This window comes from Ailuropoda melanoleuca, chromosome 17 (assembly GCF_002007445.2).
Source record: "Ailuropoda melanoleuca isolate Jingjing chromosome 17, ASM200744v2, whole genome shotgun sequence".
NCBI classification, from domain to species: domain Eukaryota; kingdom Metazoa; phylum Chordata; class Mammalia; order Carnivora; family Ursidae; genus Ailuropoda; species Ailuropoda melanoleuca.
In genome coordinates this window covers 2,504,855-2,525,545 of record NC_048234.1, presented here as the reverse complement: position 1 = coordinate 2,525,545, position 20,691 = coordinate 2,504,855, and the positions used below count along the sequence as shown (strand labels likewise).

Below are 20,691 nucleotides of genomic sequence, written 5' to 3'. Positions count from 1 at the left end.
GGAGGGGTGGGTGGAGGAGCAGGCAGCACCCGCTGGGATCTGTGCTGCAGGGGTGAGGGGGGGAAACTGGTGGAGGGTGTGGGAGGGCTCGGACCTCTTCGAATTCATCAGCTTTGTAGAGATTGGGGACCTCCCCTGAGCTCAGGATGTTGTTGATGTCCTCCAGGAACGACTCGTCGGCGATCTGGGTGTCCACAAAAAGGAAGGACGTGGCCTTGAGCTCTACTCCCACCTGGCGGTACAGACGCTTGATATCTGAGCCGGAGGAGGGAAGGAGGAAGAGGGGACAGGAGGAAGTCAGACGCGTTCCACACCGGCCTCCATGGCTCCCTGCTGTTGTCACCACAGGAAGTCAGGCATCTGACCTTTCACGCCAGCCCCAAAGCCCTCTGGTTCAGAAGCCCAGCCGTACCTTCTCGGAACTCCTGCTTTCGGTAATGTTTGCTGACCTCGATCTGGAAGGTGATGTACTCACAGATGGAGGAGGCCAGGCGGGCCAGACTCTGGCGCCCGCTGCCCCCGCTGCCCACCAAGAGCATGTTGCCCCGAGGCTGTCCGATGACGCGCACGATCCGTGTGACTGGGGAGCAGGGGACCAGGGCAGTGAGGTGGAGGAGCACCCTCGGGGGACCCCGGGGCCCTAAGCTAGAGACCGGGATGCCTGAAACTGAAGGACAGGGACCGAGACGTGTGGGGAGAGGCCGGTGCCCGGAGCCACTCTGAGCAGCCACCACCACCGAGAAAAAGCCGTCTGGGGCCACAAAGGAAGAGCCCGCCATCGGGGTGCCGGACGGGGATGGCAAGGGGGCTGCTCACTGTGTTCTACAGCCTCTCGGAAGAGCACCAGCTGCATGGGCACCGCCGCGGGGGACAGATTGTACTCCCGGAGCGCTGTCTCCATGGCCGCCTTCAGTACCGCCAGGTCGGTCAGGTCCTCGTACACCTTGGGCTCCCTCATGAAGTCCCCTGGGCCGGGGGAAGCGGGGCTCTGATGGCCCATGGCCGGCCCTCGCCAGACCCCCTGCTCCAGGGCCCGGCTCTCCTCCCAGGCCCCTCCCACACCCACAGCCTACGGTGGCCCCAGCGCCGGCTCACCGGCTCACTGGCTCACCGAAGATCGGAGAACGCTTGCTGGGACAGAGATTATGAAACGTGAGGTCAAAGAAGGAGCCGAGCTTGTCGCTGATGATGCCCACGAAGGCCTCCGTGTCGGCCGCATCCACCAGCCGGTCCGCGAAGACTCTGTTGGCAGGGAGTGGGCTGAGCCCTGGGAATGCAGGGGACAGGGCCCTGCGGCAGGAGCTGGGCACCAGGCTCGGGAGGCCCGCGTCTGGCGTCTGTCTGGGGCATCTCACCTGAAACACTCATGGATCCAGAGTCGTGTGATGCTGGACTTGGTGTCGTGGAAGTCCTTGTTGGCCCTGAGCATGCCCTGGAACACCTGCGGAAGGGGTGTGGCCGGTGAGAGCAGGAGACCCCTCCAGGCCGGAGAGGGAAGAGGGGAAGCAGCACTCTGAGGGTGGTGCGTTCCTGCGCCCCAAGGCCTCCGTTGAGGAGCGAACGCATCCGCGGAGGCTGGGCCTGGAGGGAGGCGCAGGTGGGCTCTCACCTTGGAGATGTCTCGCAGGTTGAAGAGATAGTGGATCTTGGCGGGCGTGGGCAGGAAGCGCTGCGCCACCGTGTTATACACGTCCAAGGTGGCCTCGGTCACCACGTTCCCGATGGGCTTCACCTCCTCCTCGAAGTCCTGGAGCTTCTGATTGATCATGGTGCCGAATATTCGGATGATCTGGGACTCCTAGGAACAGGCCCTCACGCTCACCTTCGAGGGCTCCTGGCCCCCCTGCCCACGCCAGGACCCGGCGGAGGTGAGCACGACACTCATTTTGGGGGCTGACTTTAAAGGGGCGATAAAAACCCCACAAAATTAAGAAGAAATAATGTGTTCGTGCAATACTCAAAAATCAAAATGAATGCAGGACGTGCATGATGAAAAAATACCAACATTTTAAATAAAGGTGGGTCACAATTGCCCCGGTTTCCGTTTGCCCGGGGCTCTAATGTCGCTCAGCAACTCAAGGGGCCAATCTTGTGGATTTATGTAAAACTGGCGTTTGCTCTTCGTCAGTTTTGGGCATTGGCTGCGTTAACGTGTGCTTTATCTTGATTACCGAGGCTTCTGGGGCGCCCCTGAGGGCCTCGCTCACCTCCCTGAATCCTAGCATGGCTCTGGCTGTCAGGCTAGGATCTACCTTCCTTAGCCTACTTGGGCCCCCTGGGCTAATGGCCCCCCATCGGGCTTCACATTCCAGAAGTCCTGGCTATACTTACCTCCTGCTGCTTGTGGCTCAGGAGAAGCTGGGGCTCCCGCAACCGCCGCCCCCTCCCTACGTGACAGCCCCCCGCACGCACCTCCTGGATCTGCCCCTCCTTCTCGGGGACACGGTGGGTTTTGCCTCTTACAGCACAGCACCCCCGCCCGGCCCCCACTCTGCCCTCACCGTGGGGAAGGTCATGTTGATGATGTTGAAACGACTCTGGAGCCTTGGGGAGATGACAGTCCGCCCGCCCCCGGGGGGGCCCATGGCAGCCATCAGGTACATGTCCTGGGGAGCAGAGACAGACCGGGGTGGGACAGGCGGGAGAGGGAAGAGACAGGGCACGGGAGGGGAGTAAAGGGACCAAGGACGGGGAGAGGGGCCGGGACAGAAGAAGCAGGAACAAGTGGGGAATAAGGGTGCAGGGAAGGTGAACGGAAGGAAGGGATCGGGGACATTTCCTTGAGAATGAGCAAAGTGAGGTGTTTGTTTTTATTTCATTACGATCCACAAACCAAAAATGGAAAATACAGGTCAGCGAAAGAACATTTTCTACTATGTCTTTTCCTTTTTTCTGGGTGTGTGTGTGCGCGCGCCCGCTCTTTCCCAGAAACAGAAGAACGCGCTAAGCGTTAGTAGGGTTCCTGACCCCGAGGGCCAGATGGACGGGCACCCCAGCAATGAGGACGGAAGGGCTGCTGCCCATCGATTTGGGAGGAAGAAACGAACAAGGTGCTCACATTCCTGTGGGCGCAGAGCCCGACTGGAGGGAGATGCTGAAGGGACGCAGGGAGGCGGGACGGGCGTCAGGGACCCTGGGCACCCGGGCCGCTCTGGGCGGCAGCAGGGCTGACATGTGAGCTTGGGGACGGAGCGGAAGTGGGCGCACGGGGCAGAGTCCCCGACGAGAGTCAGCAATAGGGAGTGATGATGCAGGAGCCCGATGTGTGGGTGCAGGGAACACAGGATTGCGGGGTTCTTTCCTGGGCCCCAGGGAGCAGGGCCTGAACCCCTGTGGCAGGGAACAGAGACCTGGAGAACGGCTCCTCGGGAGGCTTACTCGGATGTACTTGACGGTCTGCTTCGTGCGGTCGTACCAGAAGCCGTAGTCAATCCAGAGGCGGAGCAGCTCCAGCGGGGGCTGGGACCCAAACGTGTCCTTCGCGGGCATGTTTAGGTCGTCCATGAAGGCGATCATGCTCTTGCCTCCGAACGGCACGTAGACGCCCTTGGTTCGCTTCTCCACCCTGCTTTCGATGATGCTCTGCACGTTGTTGGAAGTGGTCTGGTGGAGGAGATGCGGGAGGAATGCTGGGTCTCCCAGGAGAAATATGGGGCTCAAGAGGAGTGCGGGCAGACCCTCAGATCCCCGGGTCCCGCAGCGCACCTGCGCGGACATGTTGACGATGAGCACGGACCACTGGCTGGAGGGCAGGGACTGCAGGACGCTCTGGGCGATGGACGTCTTCCCGGTCCCCACGGGGCCCACCAGCAGGACGGGGTTCTGGCTGGCCACCAGGGCGCTCACCAGGTAGTTGTAGCGAACGGTGTCGACCGTGGGCACCATGATCTTATAGAAGGGGCAGCTGGGAGAAAAGGGAGACTTGTCCAAGGGCCCGGGCTGCTCCTTTCCGACTCCCGCTTCCCTCTGCTTCCCGACGTGCATCTTCCTCACACGCCACCCTCCCTGTCTCCTGAGGGCCCTGGAGATGGGGCGTCCTGCTTCCTCCATAGGGACCCCGTCCCAGGCCCTCCAGAGCCTGCTCCCTGCATTCCAGAGGTATCTGGGAGCCACCGTCTCCCTTCCACAGCTCACTTCTTCTTCTGGCCCCACATCTCCCAGCAACCACAGCCCCAAGCCCACCCCGCCCCAGGCCCTGCTCTCACTTGGGAGGGTAGCGCCAACTCTTAGGGAGCTTATCCTCAAATGACGTCCAGCTCCGCATCTTGGGGTCCACAAAGTACTCGTACACCGTGTCCTAAGAAGGGAAGGCGTGTGAGGCTACCAAAGCCGTCGTTAGCTCTCCCCGGCCCGGGGAAAGTGCTCACAGACCGCTGGGGGAGAGACCGCTGGGTTGCGGGACACCTGACACAGCCGGGTCCGAGGCCTGACCTTATTGGGAAAGGAGCCCTCCATCTCTCGGAGGCAACTGTCGATCCTCTTACGTCCCTCCTCATCCACGGAGGCGCACACGGACCAAATCATGCTGAACACGAAGGTCATCTCCACCATAGAGACAAAGTTTTCACCGTCGGCTGGGTTCACCTGTGTGGAAGACATGGATGGGGCATCTATTCTGGCAGATCGCTACAAAGGCCAAGCGTTCGCCTCCCTTGCTGACTCTGTTCAGAAAACCATGTGGTTGTAGAGAAACCCAAACGTTCTGGCAGCCCAGCAGTTGCCCCAAATCTCATCTCTGCTACGTTATGAAGACACGGCATCGGGGTGCCCGGGTGACACTGGGTTGAGCGTCCGACTCTTGACTTTGGCTCAGGTCATGATCTCAGGGTCCTGAGGTCGAGCCCCGCGTCAGGCTCTATGCTCAGCGGGGAGTCTGCTTGAGACTCTCCCTCGCCCTCTGCCCCCCCCACTCGCTCTCCCTCTCTCTCTCAAATTAACAAATAAGTAAATTCTTGAAGAAGATGACAGAGCAGTGAGGCAGCCACACCACGTCTACCCTGAAGATGTGCCAAGGCCGCTCAAGGAGACAGGTCCAGGGGCATTCTGGTGACTTCTTTGTAAGTACAAAAAATCGGAGATGACCCACATGCCCACCAGTAGAGGGATGGAAAAACAGTATGTCGTGCTCTACAGCGGAACCATATGCAATGGTTAAAAGCAATGAAATTAGGGGCGCCTGGGTGGCACAGCGGTTAAAGAATCTGCCTTTGGCTCAGGGCGTGATCCCAGCGTTGTGGGATCGAGCCCCACATCAGGCTCTTCCGCTATGAGCCTTGCTTCTTCCTCTCACTCCCCCTGTTTGTGTTCCCTCTCTCGCTGGCTGTCTCTATCTCTGTCAAATAAATAAATAAAATCTTAAAAAAAAAAAAAGCAATGAAATTAATCTACACGCAGCAATATAGAACTCAAAACCATATTGCTGCTTAGTAAGTACACTGCAAATGTGGTATATAATAGGATATGGCTTTTAAATACCACACTTTCTATGGTGACCTATGGGCTTGCAAGTAAATACTATTTAAAAGGTCTGTGACGGTTCTACAGACATTCGACAGTGGTTACTCGTGTAGAGGAGGGAGCAGACCAAGAGAGGGGACCCAAAAGGACTTCAGCTTTCTGTGAAAATTTTTAATTTTTAGAAAGGAAATCAGAGGGGCACCTGGGTGGCTCAGTTGGCTAAACGTCTGTCCTCAGCTGAGGTCACGATCCTGGAGTCCCAGGATCGAGCCCCACATGGGGTTCCCTGCTCAGCAGGGAGTCTGTTTCTCCCTCTGCCCCTCACCCTGTTCTTATGCTCACTCTCTCTCAAATAAATAAACAAAATCTCTAAAAAAAAAAAAGGAAATTAGATTCAACTATTACTCGTGTAATTAAACATTAAATCTTACAATGTGCCAAGTTCATAGTTCAGAAACAACACGTTCATTTATTGTTACGTAATCTCCATGCCCAACATGGGGCTTGAACTCACGACCCTGAGATCAAGAGTCACACGCTCCACCGACTGAGCCTTCCAGGCGCCCCCAGAGACAGAACGTTCAGACTGCTGCTCTCAGCTTGCACCCCGAGGGCATGTGGCAGGTGCTGCTATTGGACGGGGGTGTGGAAGGCGCGGGGCTGTCTCGGGGAAGGTGGCCCACCAGCAGCTAACTCAGCATCGTCCGCCCCGCCTCTCACCTGCCCCCTGAAACAGCCACAGGCCAGGAGCAGGGAGCTCTTGAGGCTGCGTTCTGAATTAAGGTGCCTGGAACTACAGATACCACAACCCACAAGATGCTGGCCAATCCAGAATATCGAACTTGGGCTTAGAATAACCCGCCATCACAAGGTGCAGGTGGGAAGCTGTGTTGAGACTTTACTGTCCTCAGTCTGTCCTTCCAGCTCACCCCAGCACACAACACACTTCACGCCCTCCCCTCCAGGCCTCTGCCCGACCCGCGGGCCGGCCCGCCCTCCTCAGCACCTATGCATCGAGACTATACGACTGTCCTTGCTCCGTCCGTGACCTTGCAAGCTCATCTGCAGAGTTTCCGTTTATATTAAGTCTACCAGGAATGACACATACTGTTAGAAATCTTCACTGTCCTGTAACTTTATACTAACGGTTTGGTTATCTGGCAATGTCTTTTTTTTTTTTTTTAAGATTTTATTTATTTATTCCACAGAGATAGAGACAGCCAGTGAGAGAGGGAACACAAGCAGGGGGAGTGGGAGAGGAAGAAGCAGGCTCACAGCAGAGGAGCCTGACGTGGGGCTCGATCCCATAACCCCGGGATCACGCCCTGAGCTGAAGGCAGACACTTAACCACTGTGCCACCCAGGCACCCCCTCATTCCACAATTCTAAGCTGAACAACATTTTTCTTAAATAGCAACCAATCTGAAAATTTCTTTTTTTAAAGATTTTATTTACTTGAGAGAGAAAGCGAGCACAAGCAGAGGGAGCGGAGGCAGAGGGAGAAGCAGGCTCCCCGCTGAGCAGGGAGCCCTATGCGGGGCTCGATCCCAGGACCCTGAGATCATGACCTGAGCCGAAGGCAGACGCTTCACAGGCAGAGCCACCCAGGCGCACCTCAATCTGAAAATTTCTAAAACGCCTTCATCAGATTATGCTGGGAGCTCCTTCCAGCAGAAATGGCATCCCAAGGCCTCCCATATACCAAAATTTAATCTATATATTTTGAAAGGACGGGGAAATGAGGAACGAAATGAACCACCCTCAGCTCCCAAAACACGTCAGGAAATTAGAGACTTCACTGTGTGCCACGAGTAGAGTCCTGACTCTAACATTCCATCACGCGTCTACACGTGCACGAGCCCCTCACTGCACCATGGTCAGTGAGGCCTCCCCTTGGGGTCCCTGCTCCACCCAATGTCTGTGTTCAAACCGTGCCTCCGACACAGTTTCCCTCGGTTGTCCCTGCGAGGTCACGAGCCCCTCCCACCCTTGCCCTGCTCTGGTCCCTCCTCACCCCATTCTCTGGCGTGGCCAGGGCCGAGTACAGCTTGCAGAGGGAGATGACCCCGCTGTATTCCGGGAGGGGCACCAGCTCGTTGCAACAGTCCTTCCTGAAGGCCAGCATCTTGTTAACGAACTTCTCGAACATGCGCTGAAGGGGCTCTGCCTCGGCCTGCAGTCGAACGACAAGGGATTCTGCTTTCGCTCTCTGTCCCGTAGGCCACGCGGCTTCCTCGCCCGCTCCTCAGCTCCCTTCGCACCTTTAGCCTCTTCTCCAGCCAGGACTGCACGTAGGGCTTCCAGCCCAGGTCAGTGTAGTCAGTGTAGACCATCCCACAGCGAGACACGGTGGCGGGAGAGGCCACGGCCAAGTTCTCCACTTCAAACAGCAGAGACACCTGAGGAGAGGCTTGGTCAGAGCTCCGCCTCTCTCACCACCCGACCCCGATCCGGAGGAACACTCAGCCCCCTGATGCCCCCAAGTCTCCCCATCCAAGCACCAAGTGTGGCCGGTTGCATAACGATGGAAGGTGTACAAATGACTTGCTTTTTAAAATTCAGGGCTTATTCAAGGGTAAGCTTTTGAGAAACCACTCTCCCACTCACACTGAGTGGATGGGGAAGGGTAGGCTTGGCAGCCCGGGAATCCGGGACCCTGGGTGGACGGGGGATGGCGGTCCATGGAGGTCAGTGGGAATGAGGCGGAGAAGGGCTTCCCAGCACACAGACTTCCCCTCGGCCATCGTTCTCCGCACCCACAGTAGACCCGGCATTCCTCCCTTGGGCCAGATTCCTCCCTGAATCCAGGTACCCTCCTCCTCACCTCTGCCATGGAACCTCCTTGTCCACCTGCCCCCTGGCCCCCCCCAGCCCTGCTGTGTGCCCCTCGGCCCCCCGGCTCTGCAGGGCTGGCACCTGCTCGGGCATCGTGATGCGCTCCCCATTGATGAGGGTCAGGACTTTGTTGTCGTCCATGACCGAGTTCATGCTCTCGATCCACAGTGTGTCCACGGGGCCGTCGAAAAGGATCCACTTCTCGTCCGGCTTCTCATCTTGGTAGGACGATGGATGGTCAGGAAGCTGGAAGCCAGACCCTTCTCCCTAGACCTCCCTTCACACTCAGCTCCTCGGAGATGCAAGCACGTGCCTCTGCCTCGTACCGCAGCACGGCCCAGGCACTTCCCTCCCGAACGCGGGCTTCCCACCCTCAGACTGCCAGGCACCTGCACACGCCGATCGCATGACGCTGGACAGGACGCCATCCGTCCACTCATTTGTGTTGAGGTCATATTCCCCATACAGCTCCCCTAGGGACAACGCCTTAGGGTTCAAGGGGAACTCCTAAAAAGAACACAGAAGGGGGTTTTCAAGCTGTGGGGAGACGCCAATGCTGAGATCTCCGTTTACGTCCACGTCACCCCCTTTGCTCCCAGGGGTCTGTATTTGCCCTTGGGTCTCTCGCCTCTCCCAGGCGCCCTTGCGCCCCAGCCCTGCCCTGCTGGCCCGCCCTGCCCGCCCGCCCCGCGGGTCCCAACCCGGACAAGGTTGAAGTTGGGCTCTCCGGCGCGGCACAGGGAGGACAGGGAGGCCTGGAGGGTGCGCCACAACGTCGTCTTGCCACTGCCCGTGCCGCCCACGATCATGGTGGAGTGGCGGGAGTTCTTGGTCTCGTACAGCTGGATGACCTTGGTGAGGGTGAATGGTGTGCTCTGTAGGCCCATGTCTCGGATCTCCTGCTCGATGGCGTCCCGCAGCTGAGAGGAGCGACAGACAGTGGGAGGCCTGTACGCCCCGTGCCATCGTCTGGGGGGTCGCGGTCAGGCTGCTGGACGTGGCGCCGGGGCCCCCTCGCTCCAGCCACCACTCTCTCAGGAGCAAGCTGGCCACCAGCTGCGAGGCCGGGCTCTGGGATCAGCCAGCCGGAGACCCCGAGGAACGGACTGATCTGGGTCTCAGGGTCCTCCTCTGCTTAATGGGAGCAGTGAGGGCACTTTCCTCGGAGGGTTGTTGTATGATCTCCCTGCTTTTACTCCCTTCCCCTCAGAATTCTTTCTTTCTTGCCCGCTTAGCAGTACATTTACAAAGACGTATTTTTGTCTAGCGTTTTAGGGGTTCCAAGTGAAAGGATCATTCAGGGTATCTGAACCACCATTCCACCAGAGAAGAAGATGCCCGTACTTCCCAGAATCCTCCTGCCCACCCCCCATTTCCACGCCACTGCTCTGACACATCGGCAGCTCCGGCGGGAGGAAAGAGGGGGAGGCAGGAGGGGCTGGTGGGTGCAGAGAAAGCAGGAAGGGCTCTGAGGGCTCCAGAGAGTCGGAGAGCTGCCGCGCCAGGAGGGTGGGGGCTGCAGTGAGAGAGTGGAGTGTCTGAGTGGGTCTAGATTGTTCCATAGACAAGGAAGCCCAGAGAAGGCAGCCGTCCTGCAAAGTCACAGCCCGTGGACAGCAGAATGAGGCCCGCAAGCCGAGCGCCCAGCACCTGGCTCCACATGCGGGGGAAGCCAGCGGGAGAAGCGAGGACGAGTACCTTGCCATAGTCAATGACAGGCAGCTCGATGTTGGGGAACAGGTCTTGCACGATGGCGTTGAAGAGTGGCACGTCGACTGAGGTGAGCTTGGCGATGTTCATGTCTCGCATCGAGAGCAGCAAAACCTGGATGGGAAACAAGGGAGCCTCCGGCCTGAGGAGCCAGGCCCCAGGTGCCCCCTCGGCCTTCCCCATCCAAAGGGCTGAGGGGCAGGAGGCAAGAACAGTGCAGATGGCCAAGTGACGTCAAGTGATGCCAGGTGACGCAGGAGACAGGGAGCGGGGCGGGGGTCCCAGTCCTGGGAAAGGAGCTGAAAAATCTTCAGTGGAGGCACGTAGGACCAGTGACCTGGGGGTTCGGGTCCGAGGGCCGTGTCCTCAATCTACCTCTTCATCGGACAGATCCGGCTCCAGGCGGCGCTTCTTGCCCGCGTAGCGCAGGAGGGAGGTGAGAGCGCGCAGGCCGAAGTCGTAATGGTCCTGCCTGGAGAGCTGCTGCATGGCCAGTGAGTAGAGGGTGTATACCTTCTTGGCCAGAATCTGGGGAAGGAAAACCAAGCAGGAACCCTCGGCCTCATGCAGGGACAGCGACAGACACACGCAGCTGGGCCTGGGCCTCGAGGCGGCCAGGCTGGACTCTGGGGCAATCCTAACAAGATGATGCTGGGAACAGTGCCGACATGGATTAGGGACCTCCCAGGCGGGAGCCTCTACACCCTACTGACCGCAGCCCATGTCCCTCTGAAGTGTCTCTGTCCAGGGACTCGTCATGGAAGGGACAGATCGTTAGCAACAAGACGTAATGGGCATACCTTGCAGCTCCCAAAGCCCTCCCCGAAGAGAATGATCTCTGCAATAAGAGTGGAATCAGGGACCACCATGGCGATGGGACGGAACATGGATTTCAAGTTATCCGGCAGCTCCGTGCGACCGGCGTAGCCTGGAAAACAGTGCTGTCTATTCAGAACCCAGACCACTCCCCGAGGACCCACTGCCCATTCTCGGCCCCATTCTCCCCAACCCTGGCTCGGCGCCCAGTCTCCCCAGCTCCAGCCACACGCTCTCCACTCCTCTGCTTGGCTCCAGCCCCTCTCTCCTATCTCTGGTCCTCTCCTCCCTTTCTGCGCAGCCCTGTTTCAAACTCAGATCACAGAGGTGGCCATTTCCCATCCCTCTATGGCGGTCCTGATCCATATCGCCGCTATCTCTCTGACTGCTTCAGTCCTTGAGTCCTTTCCTGCTCTCCCCGCAGACCCTTCCCCTGAGTCAGTCCCGGGGAACAGTAATGACAGAGCCCAGGCCCTGCATTCTGGGGAGATTCCCCATTCCTGCAAACGGGATGGCAGACAGACCAGGACTCAGGGAGCTGGCTGAGGGGGAGAAGACGGCGAAGCACCCCGAAGGACCAGGACAGGTGTAGACACACGGCGGTTATTGACCCCTTAGGGTGACAGGAAGACTGCTTCCCCTTCTCCCACAAAGCCGGATGTTTATTCCCTCTTGCTGTGCTGCCTTTACCGCCTCTCCCTTGGGCTGAACACGTTGGCCTGGAAGGGGGAGGGGGCGAACGGCTCTCTGTCCTGGACACTCCCTCCCCCCCCCCGTACCGGGGTTCATGGTGATGAAGATCCCACAGGACCACACCAGGTTTATTTCAAAGCCCTCAAAGTAGAAGCGGGTGAGGCTGGCGGCCAGGGCGGACAGGATGGACAGAATCTGCTGGGCCACCACCGACAGCACCTCCACGTTGATGCGGTTAAACTCGTCAAAGCAGCCCCAGGCACCGGTCTGTGGGGGGGGGCCAAGTCGCTGGGGGCCAGAGAAGCGCCTGACCCTCCAAGAGGGAGCCCTGAGAGCTGGGGCTGCCACGCCCGGCCTGAAATGTCCTGACAGGTGTGGCGGTCCTGGGCTGGGGTGGGGTAGCGTAGCCCGGGGGCGGTTCCTGGCCAGAACTTTGCAGCCGACAGCACAATCTTAGGACAACCCCGGGGAGAGCCAGGGCAGGTGTAGGCTGGGAAGAGACCCGGGGAGGGAACTTGTGAGCACGGAGGCCTGCACCCTGCACTGGTGCACATGAGTTACCGCCTCAAGCCCTTAGGTCATCATCTGAGTTTTCAAATTAAGTAAAAATGAAGGCTGAGCGAAGCTCGGGGAGGCGCAGGGACTTCTGCGATCATAAGCACTGAGGCATGGAATGCTGTACGTTACAAAGTTGGGACCTGGACTGGGGTTCAGCTGACCATCTGGGACTGGGAGGGGATGGCGGGGTGGCGGGGTACGGACCTGGGCCAGGCCTGAGTACATCCTGCCCATGGACTTGTAGTCCAAGCCCTCGGAGCAGTTGACCACGATGACGTATATGCCGAGGGCCTTGCCCAGGTCCTTGACGGTCTCCGTCTTCCCCGTGCCCGCTGGGCCTTTGGGGGAGCCCCCCCGATGCAGGTGCAGGGCCGTGGTCAGAGTCATGTAACACCTGAGGATCGAGGACAGGACCCGAGTCAGACTCCTGCGAGCCCTCAGCAGCTCTTGCCCCCGTGTCACCACCCTGTCACCTCGCTGGCCGACCTGTCTGTCAGTGGGGTGATGACGAGCCGGCCAGAGTTCCCCAAGTACTCGTAACTGTACTGGAACTGCGTGTTAGTCTGGCGGATCATGCAGTCGTCCAGATCCTGGGGCACCGGGACAGAGGAAGGGAGAGGCGGGCTTGGAGGAAGAGCCCACCGGAGTTGGGGAGGCGGGGAGGCTGCAGGTACAAGGCCAGGGTTCCATCTGGACCGTGGAGGGAAGGCTCTACGGCCCACACGGAAGATGGGTTTCAGGCCGCAAGACCGCCCCGTCCGCCACAGTCGCCCGTGGCCTTTATGGGCTGAGTCAAGCGCCCCCACAGTGAGCAGCACCGACCAGAAACACGCGCTGCTAGCCCTGATTTGGGACACGGGACATGGCGTCGGAGGGCGTGGGTGGAGCGTGGGCTGGGCTCACCTTCTCCCAGTAGAAGCGCAGCTGGCTGAGCCAGTCGAAGGAGCTGACGTCCACGAGGCCGCTCTTGTACAGCTTCTCCAGAACGTCCCGGGCATGCACCTCTATCGTCACCAGCGCCACAATTTTCAGCCGCATGATTTTGGTCAGGTTCCCCCTGATGGCTTCCGAATACTTGTTCAGGACGGACACCTGCGGGACGAGGTGGTGGAGAAAAGAGCGGAGGGGGCAAGGCAAGCAAACCCCGACCACGCCTCGCCCCGGCCTCACCCGGCTTCCAGCCCCAGCGCGGATCCCAACCGCCCGCCCTTCCAAGCCGCCCGGATCTGCCTCGCGGGACGTCCGCCACAAAGCACCCTCCCTGTGACCCTGACTCAGACTCCAGAGTATCCTCCGATGCCCCCCCGGGCCCACCCCACGCTTGGAGGGCTCCCCACCTGCTTCTTCTTCAGGACCTTGAGGATTTTCTTGTCTCCTCGCTCCTTGGCCGTCAGCAGGCACTTGGTGACGTCAGCCGTCCACTGGATCTGACTGGCTGCGATCACCATCTAGGGCCCATGTGGAGGCTGGATCGCCTGGCCCCGCATGCGGCCCAGCCCCCAAGTCCCAGCCTCTCCCCGGCCCAGGCGCTGGTGCTCTCTCAACAGGCTTCCCTGGCGCTGAAGGATGGGGCACAGGCCTACGGGCAGCAGCTAAGGGCCCAGCATGCCGGCTAGCAAGGCCTTCGCCCAGGACAGGCGTGGCTCCCTCTCAGCCCTTTCTCGCTCCCTCGTTTCCACCGACCCCAGCTCACCTGGCCAGCCCACTCCTTCACCCACTTGTCCCTCTTGCTGAGAAACTTCTTGAGGGCCAGGCGACAGTTCCGGAGGAGGTCCCGTAGGGTCACCCTCATAGTCCGTTCCACGTCACCAAGCCAGGACTGGGGGGGAGGAGGTAACAAGGCAGAACGGCCGGGCCTCAGGGCCGCAGACAAGCATTCCCCAGAGAGCAGGGGCTTAGGAACTAGCAGGACTCCAGGGCCTTGGGCCCAGGAGACACGCAGGAGTTGGGCAGCGGCTGGCTCGGGCCCCAGAGGGAAATGGAGGCGTTGGGGGTGGGGTGGGGAGATGGTCTGCTTTTCAGGTCCAGGGGAGAGGTTAGAGTTTTCAGCAATGACAGGTGGGTCTCTTCACAGAGTGTTGTCTCCTCACAGAGCCAAGCAAACTTTCCAAGGGGAAGAAGAATCAGCTCAATTCTTGGACCCTCACCACAACTCACCTCCACAGGCCCTTCCAGAAGGACTGTGTGGAGGAAGTCAACATACTCGCCGTCACCCGAGAACATTCCCACAGCTTCCCATTTGCTGCCAGGTCCCCCAACCTGTAAAAACAGGAAGCTCGGAATGGCCTGGCCTGCCCACTCCTCATATCCAGCTACGAGGTACTTGGGCCCTTTGAGGGTAGTCTCTGCTCCTCTCCCCCGACCCCACTATTACCATTCTACAAAGTTCTATCCCAGAATCATTCCTATCCCCCTCCTGCTGGGAGGCCACGGTCCCCTCCAAGGCCCTCAATGCCTTGACGTTGCCATCTCTCCCTGCCCTCCACCCCATCCCGGACAGCCCCGCTGACCTTCTGCATTCGCAGCAACTTGATGTTGTCAAAGCATTTTTTGAGGTGCGGCTGCACAGCCTCTGGGTTGCGGGACTGGCCCAGAATCTCCAGGAGGTCATCGTTGGACAGGAAGTAGAAACGGGGAAAGACATGGCGCTTGGTCTCTAGATACACATCCAGAGACTTCTGAATGTCTTCCAGAACTGTGTTCATTTCTATCAACGTGTCCAGCAGGCCTGGGAGAAGAGCAACGAAGGACATCTGAGGACCCTTTACCACGAGTGGATCTGGAGCACGGACCCACTTTGCTAGCTCTCGAATGTTGGGGTACGTGTTGCCGTAACGGTTGCTGGGAGCAGAGAAGTGTCTCCAAATCTCTCCATCACGCTTAGCACATCTCTTCGTTAAGTCATCAGCAGTGTTCATTATGCGCTATCACGTGTCCTGTACACTACGCATTAAGCATACGGTATATGGGATTCCGCTAACATAACGACATCTCCTCTCCCTTCAGTCTTACGACAGTCCCATTCCTCCGGCTCTGCTGGTCACCCCGGGAGCTTCTGGGAATTAGAGACTGTTCTGCACCCACACAACCCCACAAGTGAAATCATTAGATTTAAATATAAGTACATCACTCGCACACATTGAAAAAGGGCTGCAACCACAGGGGGGCCGGTGTCCCTCGGGGTATAGTGAAAGAGCACCGGACTGAGGGACAGATGGTGGCCATGCAAACCGCTGCCCACCCGCCGACCAGCATGCCCGTTAACTGAGCTCTCACCTCCTTGTGGGTAAAACGCTAGTAACGTCTACCTCAAAGAACCACCCGAGGTACTAAGCAAAATGGATTCTCGGTGGCAGGTTCTCAATAATCCTAGTTTCCTCCTAGCCTTAGGTCTCTATTGGTTTATTCCCTTGTTTTCCCAGTTTCTAGCTTTCTGAGGAAAGTCTGGACGTCCTGGAATCTGAGGCGATCCTCACGGCCTCAAGTATGACGTCCACGGGCTGCCGGGCCTCGGGTGGCACATCACTGGCAGTGGGTGAGACGAGTTTGGTTTTTGTGTTCCACAAATGGATACTTGTTTCAATGGCTTTGCTTATAAACTGTTTCGAAATGTAATTTTGCCCACGACCTCAAGTATTTTTTCTGACAAATGCATGCTGTCCCTTAACTCTGCGTATCCTCCTACAAACACTTTATTAGAATAACTAAAATTATGGCTTTTTAGTACATGCCCCCAAGGTTCTTGGGAAAATGAAAAACCACTAGGTTGGCCCAAGGCAAAGCAAAGAAGTCCTCCACACCCCCCAAGAGAACTCTCCTCCTCAGGGTGCCCACTCTTGGAGCCCATCGCCAGACCTCACTTCCTGACTCTTCACCGCACTCCACCACCACCAACCAGCCTTCCTGCGTGTACGTGTCTCTCCCACCCCCGAGCCCATCAGCAGCCACGAAGCCTCCCTCAGAACAAGAGGCCACGGAGCCCGACAGACCTGGGTGGTGGGTGCTCTCCAGAGCGTTGCTGTCCTTGCTCAAGCGATCCATGATGGATTTCCAGTTGTTGTTGACCTGGTCAAATAGGGCTGATTCACTGGGCAGCTGCTTACGGATGTCCTCTCCCAGGAAGATATTCTGAGGGCCCAAGAATTGGCCTCTGAGAGGCTGTTTCTCACATACTCCCCACACTCTGCTCCCCACTCCCAGGCCAGGAATGACAGCTGAGTGGAAGAGAAGGAGCGTCAGAACCAAAGGGCAAGGTGCGCAAGTTCCGGAAGGAAAGTTGGGGTTGGGAGGCCAGATACCTGGGTCCAAGAAGAAAAACAGAAGAAGAGCAAAGGCTTTTCAAGGAGGGAACCGAACGTGAGAGGTCGTCACTAAGAGTCAGATGCTTGCGGCCCAGAGGAAGGATGACTTTAGAGGTGGGAAGACGAGGCTGAGAATAGGGCCAATATGTAGGTCGTGTGCCAAGAAAGGAGGAACAGGGAAGGGTTCACGGGAGCAGCTCAGCGAGCGGGTCCTGACCTCGAGGTACATCCACTGGCGCTGCACGGTAAGCACCATCTCAACGACCTCCAAGATGAGGGAGAGGCAGCGCTCCCAGTGGTCCACTTCCTTCTCGAAGGCCTTGACAAAACGGGAAGCCTTCATGGTAGACAGAGCCACCTGGTTATCTTCCAGGGCCTGGAACACTTCCTCTGTGCCTCTGGGGCAGAAAGCATCCAAATTATAGTCCATCCCCAACTGCCAAACCCCGGGAGGCTCTGCAGCCCAGCCCCCACCGCCTGCCCCTCCCCCGGCACCCCAAGGCCTTCTCTACCGGAGTCGGTGGTGGCCCTTGTCCTTATAGGGAACTATGTCTAGCTGAATCACACTCCAGGTCTTGGCAATGTTCTTTAACGCCTGTGGAGAGAAATAGGGAACAGAACAATCCAGTATTCAGTCCCCAAAAGGAACAGAACTCGGAGGGGCTGTAGGATCATGAACAGCTGGCCGCAGGAGGGTTAGGACTGGGGTACGCGGGAGGGAACCCTGACGTACCAACTCTATAGCCAGCTCTTTGGTGGCTGATGCAGAGATCCCCCCGATTTTCTCCACGTGCTGGTCCATCCCAAGGTCCACAATCTGCTCCAAGGTGAAGCTCTCAGATTCCGGATCAAACTCCCGTTGGATCTCATCCCTGACCTGATCCCAGTGCCTGCAGCCAGGGACGGAAGGTCAGATCACCAGGCTGGACATCAGGGTCTATGGGCTAGCATCGATCTCCAGCTTTCTCTCCCCTATTGCAACAGTATGATTCCATAGATGTAGCGATATTATATATTAAATAGGCCCTAGGATGCAGTCCCAGGCACTGCGGGGAGTACAGAGATTGGGGTGCTAGTCCTCTGGAGTGGGAGTTCAGACTGATCATTGCGGGTTTACTGTAGACAGACTATGCATGGGGCCAAGCGCTGTGCACGAGACGGCTCACTTAATTCACATGCCCGCCATCAACGAGGAACTTCGGTTCTTCCACCTGTGCCCGGGGAACTGGGCCTAGGGGAGGCTGAACAACTCAAGCAGGTGAAGCGGTCAGGTTGTACTGAACCACAGGACTCATAAGGGTGAAGCCCTGCCAAAAACACTGTATTGGACACAACGCGGAAGAAGGGAAATCACTTCCTGCTTAATGGGTAATTATTACAACGCCATTTATAGAATAGTTCATTACGCCTCTCCTAGCATGTAACGGATACCATATGCACCAAAACAGTAAAACTTGCAAAATAGAATTATAAAGTATTAGAGGAAAGTATGGAGAGAATGCATGTTTAACTCTAGGTGGGGAGGTCTTCTTAGACAAAGCCCAGAAGCGAAAACCACGAAGGAAGAAGGGGATACTTTTGGCCACATCAGAATAAAACCTTTTGGGGACACCAGGGTGGCTCAGTCAGTTAAGCATCTGACTCTTGATTTCGGCTCAGGTCATGATCTCACGGTTGTGAGATCGCGCCGTTTCACGCTCGCTCTCGGTCCAGAGTCTGCTTGATCCTCTCCTTTCGTCTGCCCCTCCCCCCCAATAAAATAAATAAAATGTTTTTTAAAAAAAGAATAGAACCTTGTGTAGACAGAAGACATCAAGCTTAGCTGTGACAGAACAAAGCACTGGGAGACGCAGGGGGAAGGGAACAGAGGAGGAGCCGGGAAGGCCAGAGAACCCAGGACCATGTGTGAGACAGAGGACAGGGAGGGCTCGAGTGAAGGTTTCCCCAGGATGTGCATTTGTGGGCGGGGGCAGGGAGACACAGACACGGGAAGGGGACACCTCGAGAACCAGGTGACCACAGGCCAGGGGGTGGCCCCAAGGAGCAGCTTCACCTCTCTCTGAGGGCGGGGTTGCGAAGGTCCGAGATGAGAGGCATGGTCCTCTTGAACTGCTCTATTTTGGATCGGGTGGTTTCAATAATTTCCCAGTTGCGGTCCTGGGCAGACATGGGAGCCGTCAGTGGCCCTGCCCATCATCCCTGCACCATCCCGCTTCCTCAGTGGACTTGTCTTCTGGCCCCCACCACACTCCACGCACCTTGTATTCTTTGGATAGTCTGGTGAGACGGCGGAATAGGCCGTGCGCCATTGTCTCCATGGCCTCTGTCTGCAGGGTCAGGAACCGGCCGGTCTTCCACTGGTTCCAGTTCTCCTCCCAGTCCCGCGTGATCTCCCACACTTGCTGGAGCGCGTCCAGCTCCTTCACAGCCAAGAATGGAAAGAAACGTTACGTGAGGGGACTCGTGCCCTCCTCCTCCCTGACATCGCTCAGGCCCACGGCTCCTCGCACTCCGAGAAGCCTTGCCCTCTGCAAAGGAGGGCTGCCTCCTCTGTTCACATCTTCTTCTCCACTCTCTCGCCTTAAGAGCTCATCGAGTGACAAGCACACAAAAAGATCCTCGATATCTTTAGCCAAGAGGGACACGCAAATCAAAGCCACCACGAGATATCACTTCACACCCAGCAGGATGACCAGGCCCAGAAAAGGCATGGGGTGGGGTGCCCACGAGGATGCGGAGAGACAGGAGCCCCGCGCGGGGCTGGCGGGATCATAAAACGTGCGGCCACTGGGGAGAAGAGCTTGATAGCCCCCCATACGTTAAACACAGAGCTGCCATCTGACCCAGCAATTCCACTCCTCCATGCATACCTGGGAACTGGGAGCGGGACTCAAGCAAACCCAAGGACACACACGCCTCATAGCAGCTAGATGGTTAAAAGGGGGGAATCAAGCCAAATGCCCACACAATGGAAGATCCCGTAAAAAGGAGGGAAACACCAATGCACACTACGACATGCGTGAATCTTGAAAACATTATACCGAGTGAAATAAGCCAGGTACAAATCCGTTGATACGAAACATAAAGGACAGGCAAATCCGTAGACAGATCAATTAGTGGTCATCAGGGGCTGAGAGGAGAGGGTGTAGGCTTCCTTCTGGGGTGATGAAAGTATTGTGGAGCCAGAGGTAATGACTTCACGACATTGTGAATGTACGAAATGCCACTGAATCGTTGGCTTTAAAATGGTTATTTTGTTATCCGAATTTTACCTCCATTTTTTTTCAAAGGTCCTTGTCCTCCCATCTTCCCAGTCCGGCCCTCAGGCCCCAGGCTCCTGCCCCCGGCCCCCATCCCTGCTCAGCACAAGGACCTAGCCCAGCACATCACCTTCTCCAGGTTCTGCAGGTCCTTGGAGGCTGGCTGCTCGATCTTGAAGATGCCCAGGCTGGAGCGGAGACTGTTTTCTTCTTCCTGCATGGCATTCAGCATGGCCCGCACCTGAGCAATCTGCTGCAAGGCCGCCTGATGTCCCACGTTACTGGTGAAGGGGCCTGTAGGAAATCCAAAGTGAAGGCCATCATCCCCTGGAAGGGCATCGTGGTCCTCCTACCTCTTTGTGGGCAAATCTCCCTTCTCTCCTCACCTGACGGGGGCAGGAAGGAAAACAAGGAAATGCACTCAAAGAATGATGATTCACGTTAGCAAAAACTCCTATACATGGTGTGACAATCAGAACTGGGAGGGTTACGGGAAAGAAAAAAAACTGGAAGTGCTGTGACCTGGGCAGCATGCTCCAACCAGAAGCACCAGGCCTCCCTCCCCTCCCCACAGCAGCATCCTTCCTCTGCTCATCCTTGTGCCTACTGCCCCGGGACCGAGTTTTTGAGAGACCAGGTCACAACAAAGGTACAGGGGGAGGGCTGGAGAAAGAGGCACCTTTGGATTCAAAGTCTTCCAGAAGATTATGTGCTTTCTTCTTGAAATCATCCGCTGAGTGGATGAGGCCTGTCTTGAACTTCTCCTTGTGTTTCTTCAGCATTTGCTCACTGTCCAACAGAATTTGTTGGAAGGTGACCCACTCCCCGTTGAGACTGTCCAGCATCTCCAGGACCTGAGGACATCGAGGAGGGGACAAGTTAGGGCCTTGTTATTGACCCTGCGGACCAGAGTCTGTGGCCACATTCTACACTCTGTGAGACCCAAAGACATGAAGCCAGGAGCTGCTGGGCCTAAACCCATAATCCGACCCAAACTGCCATCTAAATTCTCTGGCTCTCTGAGGCCTCAGGATCTTGCGCCTTCTGCCGGGCTCACTTTT

General features: G+C 57.3%; 1 protein-coding gene across 4 annotated transcripts in view; it reads right to left on the bottom strand.

The window, feature by feature from the left end:
* The window catches only part of DNAH2 (dynein axonemal heavy chain 2), a 90,911-nt gene that overhangs the window by 27,529 nt on the left and 42,691 nt on the right, over window positions 1-20,691 (bottom strand). For 2 of the 4 annotated variants that reach the window (XM_034646814.1, XM_034646812.1), the window contains exons 9-43: window positions 20,310-20,484; window positions 19,761-19,924; window positions 18,629-18,790; window positions 18,424-18,527; window positions 17,104-17,260; window positions 16,883-16,965; window positions 16,588-16,768; window positions 16,059-16,197; window positions 14,580-14,797; window positions 14,227-14,328; window positions 13,763-13,888; window positions 13,407-13,517; window positions 12,973-13,161; window positions 12,556-12,659; window positions 12,274-12,463; window positions 11,598-11,778; window positions 10,803-10,930; window positions 10,378-10,530; window positions 9,991-10,116; window positions 8,994-9,212; window positions 8,682-8,799; window positions 8,374-8,510; window positions 7,719-7,856; window positions 7,472-7,630; window positions 4,432-4,584; window positions 4,206-4,297; window positions 3,706-3,904; window positions 3,379-3,603; window positions 2,502-2,606; window positions 1,610-1,798; window positions 1,356-1,441; window positions 1,112-1,242; window positions 817-966; window positions 413-667; window positions 95-255 (exon numbers count right to left, since the gene is read on the bottom strand). In XM_034646814.1, the coding sequence (XP_034502705.1) occupies window positions 95-255; window positions 413-667; window positions 817-966; window positions 1,112-1,242; window positions 1,356-1,441; window positions 1,610-1,798; window positions 2,502-2,606; window positions 3,379-3,603; window positions 3,706-3,904; window positions 4,206-4,297; window positions 4,432-4,584; window positions 7,472-7,630; window positions 7,719-7,856; window positions 8,374-8,510; window positions 8,682-8,799; window positions 8,994-9,212; window positions 9,991-10,116; window positions 10,378-10,530; window positions 10,803-10,930; window positions 11,598-11,778; window positions 12,274-12,463; window positions 12,556-12,659; window positions 12,973-13,161; window positions 13,407-13,517; window positions 13,763-13,888; window positions 14,227-14,328; window positions 14,580-14,797; window positions 16,059-16,197; window positions 16,588-16,768; window positions 16,883-16,965; window positions 17,104-17,260; window positions 18,424-18,527; window positions 18,629-18,790; window positions 19,761-19,924; window positions 20,310-20,484 (5,310 nt within the window). The remainder of the gene's footprint in view (window positions 1-94; window positions 256-412; window positions 668-816; window positions 967-1,111; window positions 1,243-1,355; window positions 1,442-1,609; window positions 1,799-2,501; window positions 2,607-3,378; window positions 3,604-3,705; window positions 3,905-4,205; window positions 4,298-4,431; window positions 4,585-7,471; window positions 7,631-7,718; window positions 7,857-8,373; window positions 8,511-8,681; window positions 8,800-8,993; window positions 9,213-9,990; window positions 10,117-10,377; window positions 10,531-10,802; window positions 10,931-11,597; window positions 11,779-12,273; window positions 12,464-12,555; window positions 12,660-12,972; window positions 13,162-13,406; window positions 13,518-13,762; window positions 13,889-14,226; window positions 14,329-14,579; window positions 14,798-16,058; window positions 16,198-16,587; window positions 16,769-16,882; window positions 16,966-17,103; window positions 17,261-18,423; window positions 18,528-18,628; window positions 18,791-19,760; window positions 19,925-20,309; window positions 20,485-20,691) is intronic. The other 2 variants (XM_034646813.1, XM_034646815.1) reach the window with 2 other exon arrangements.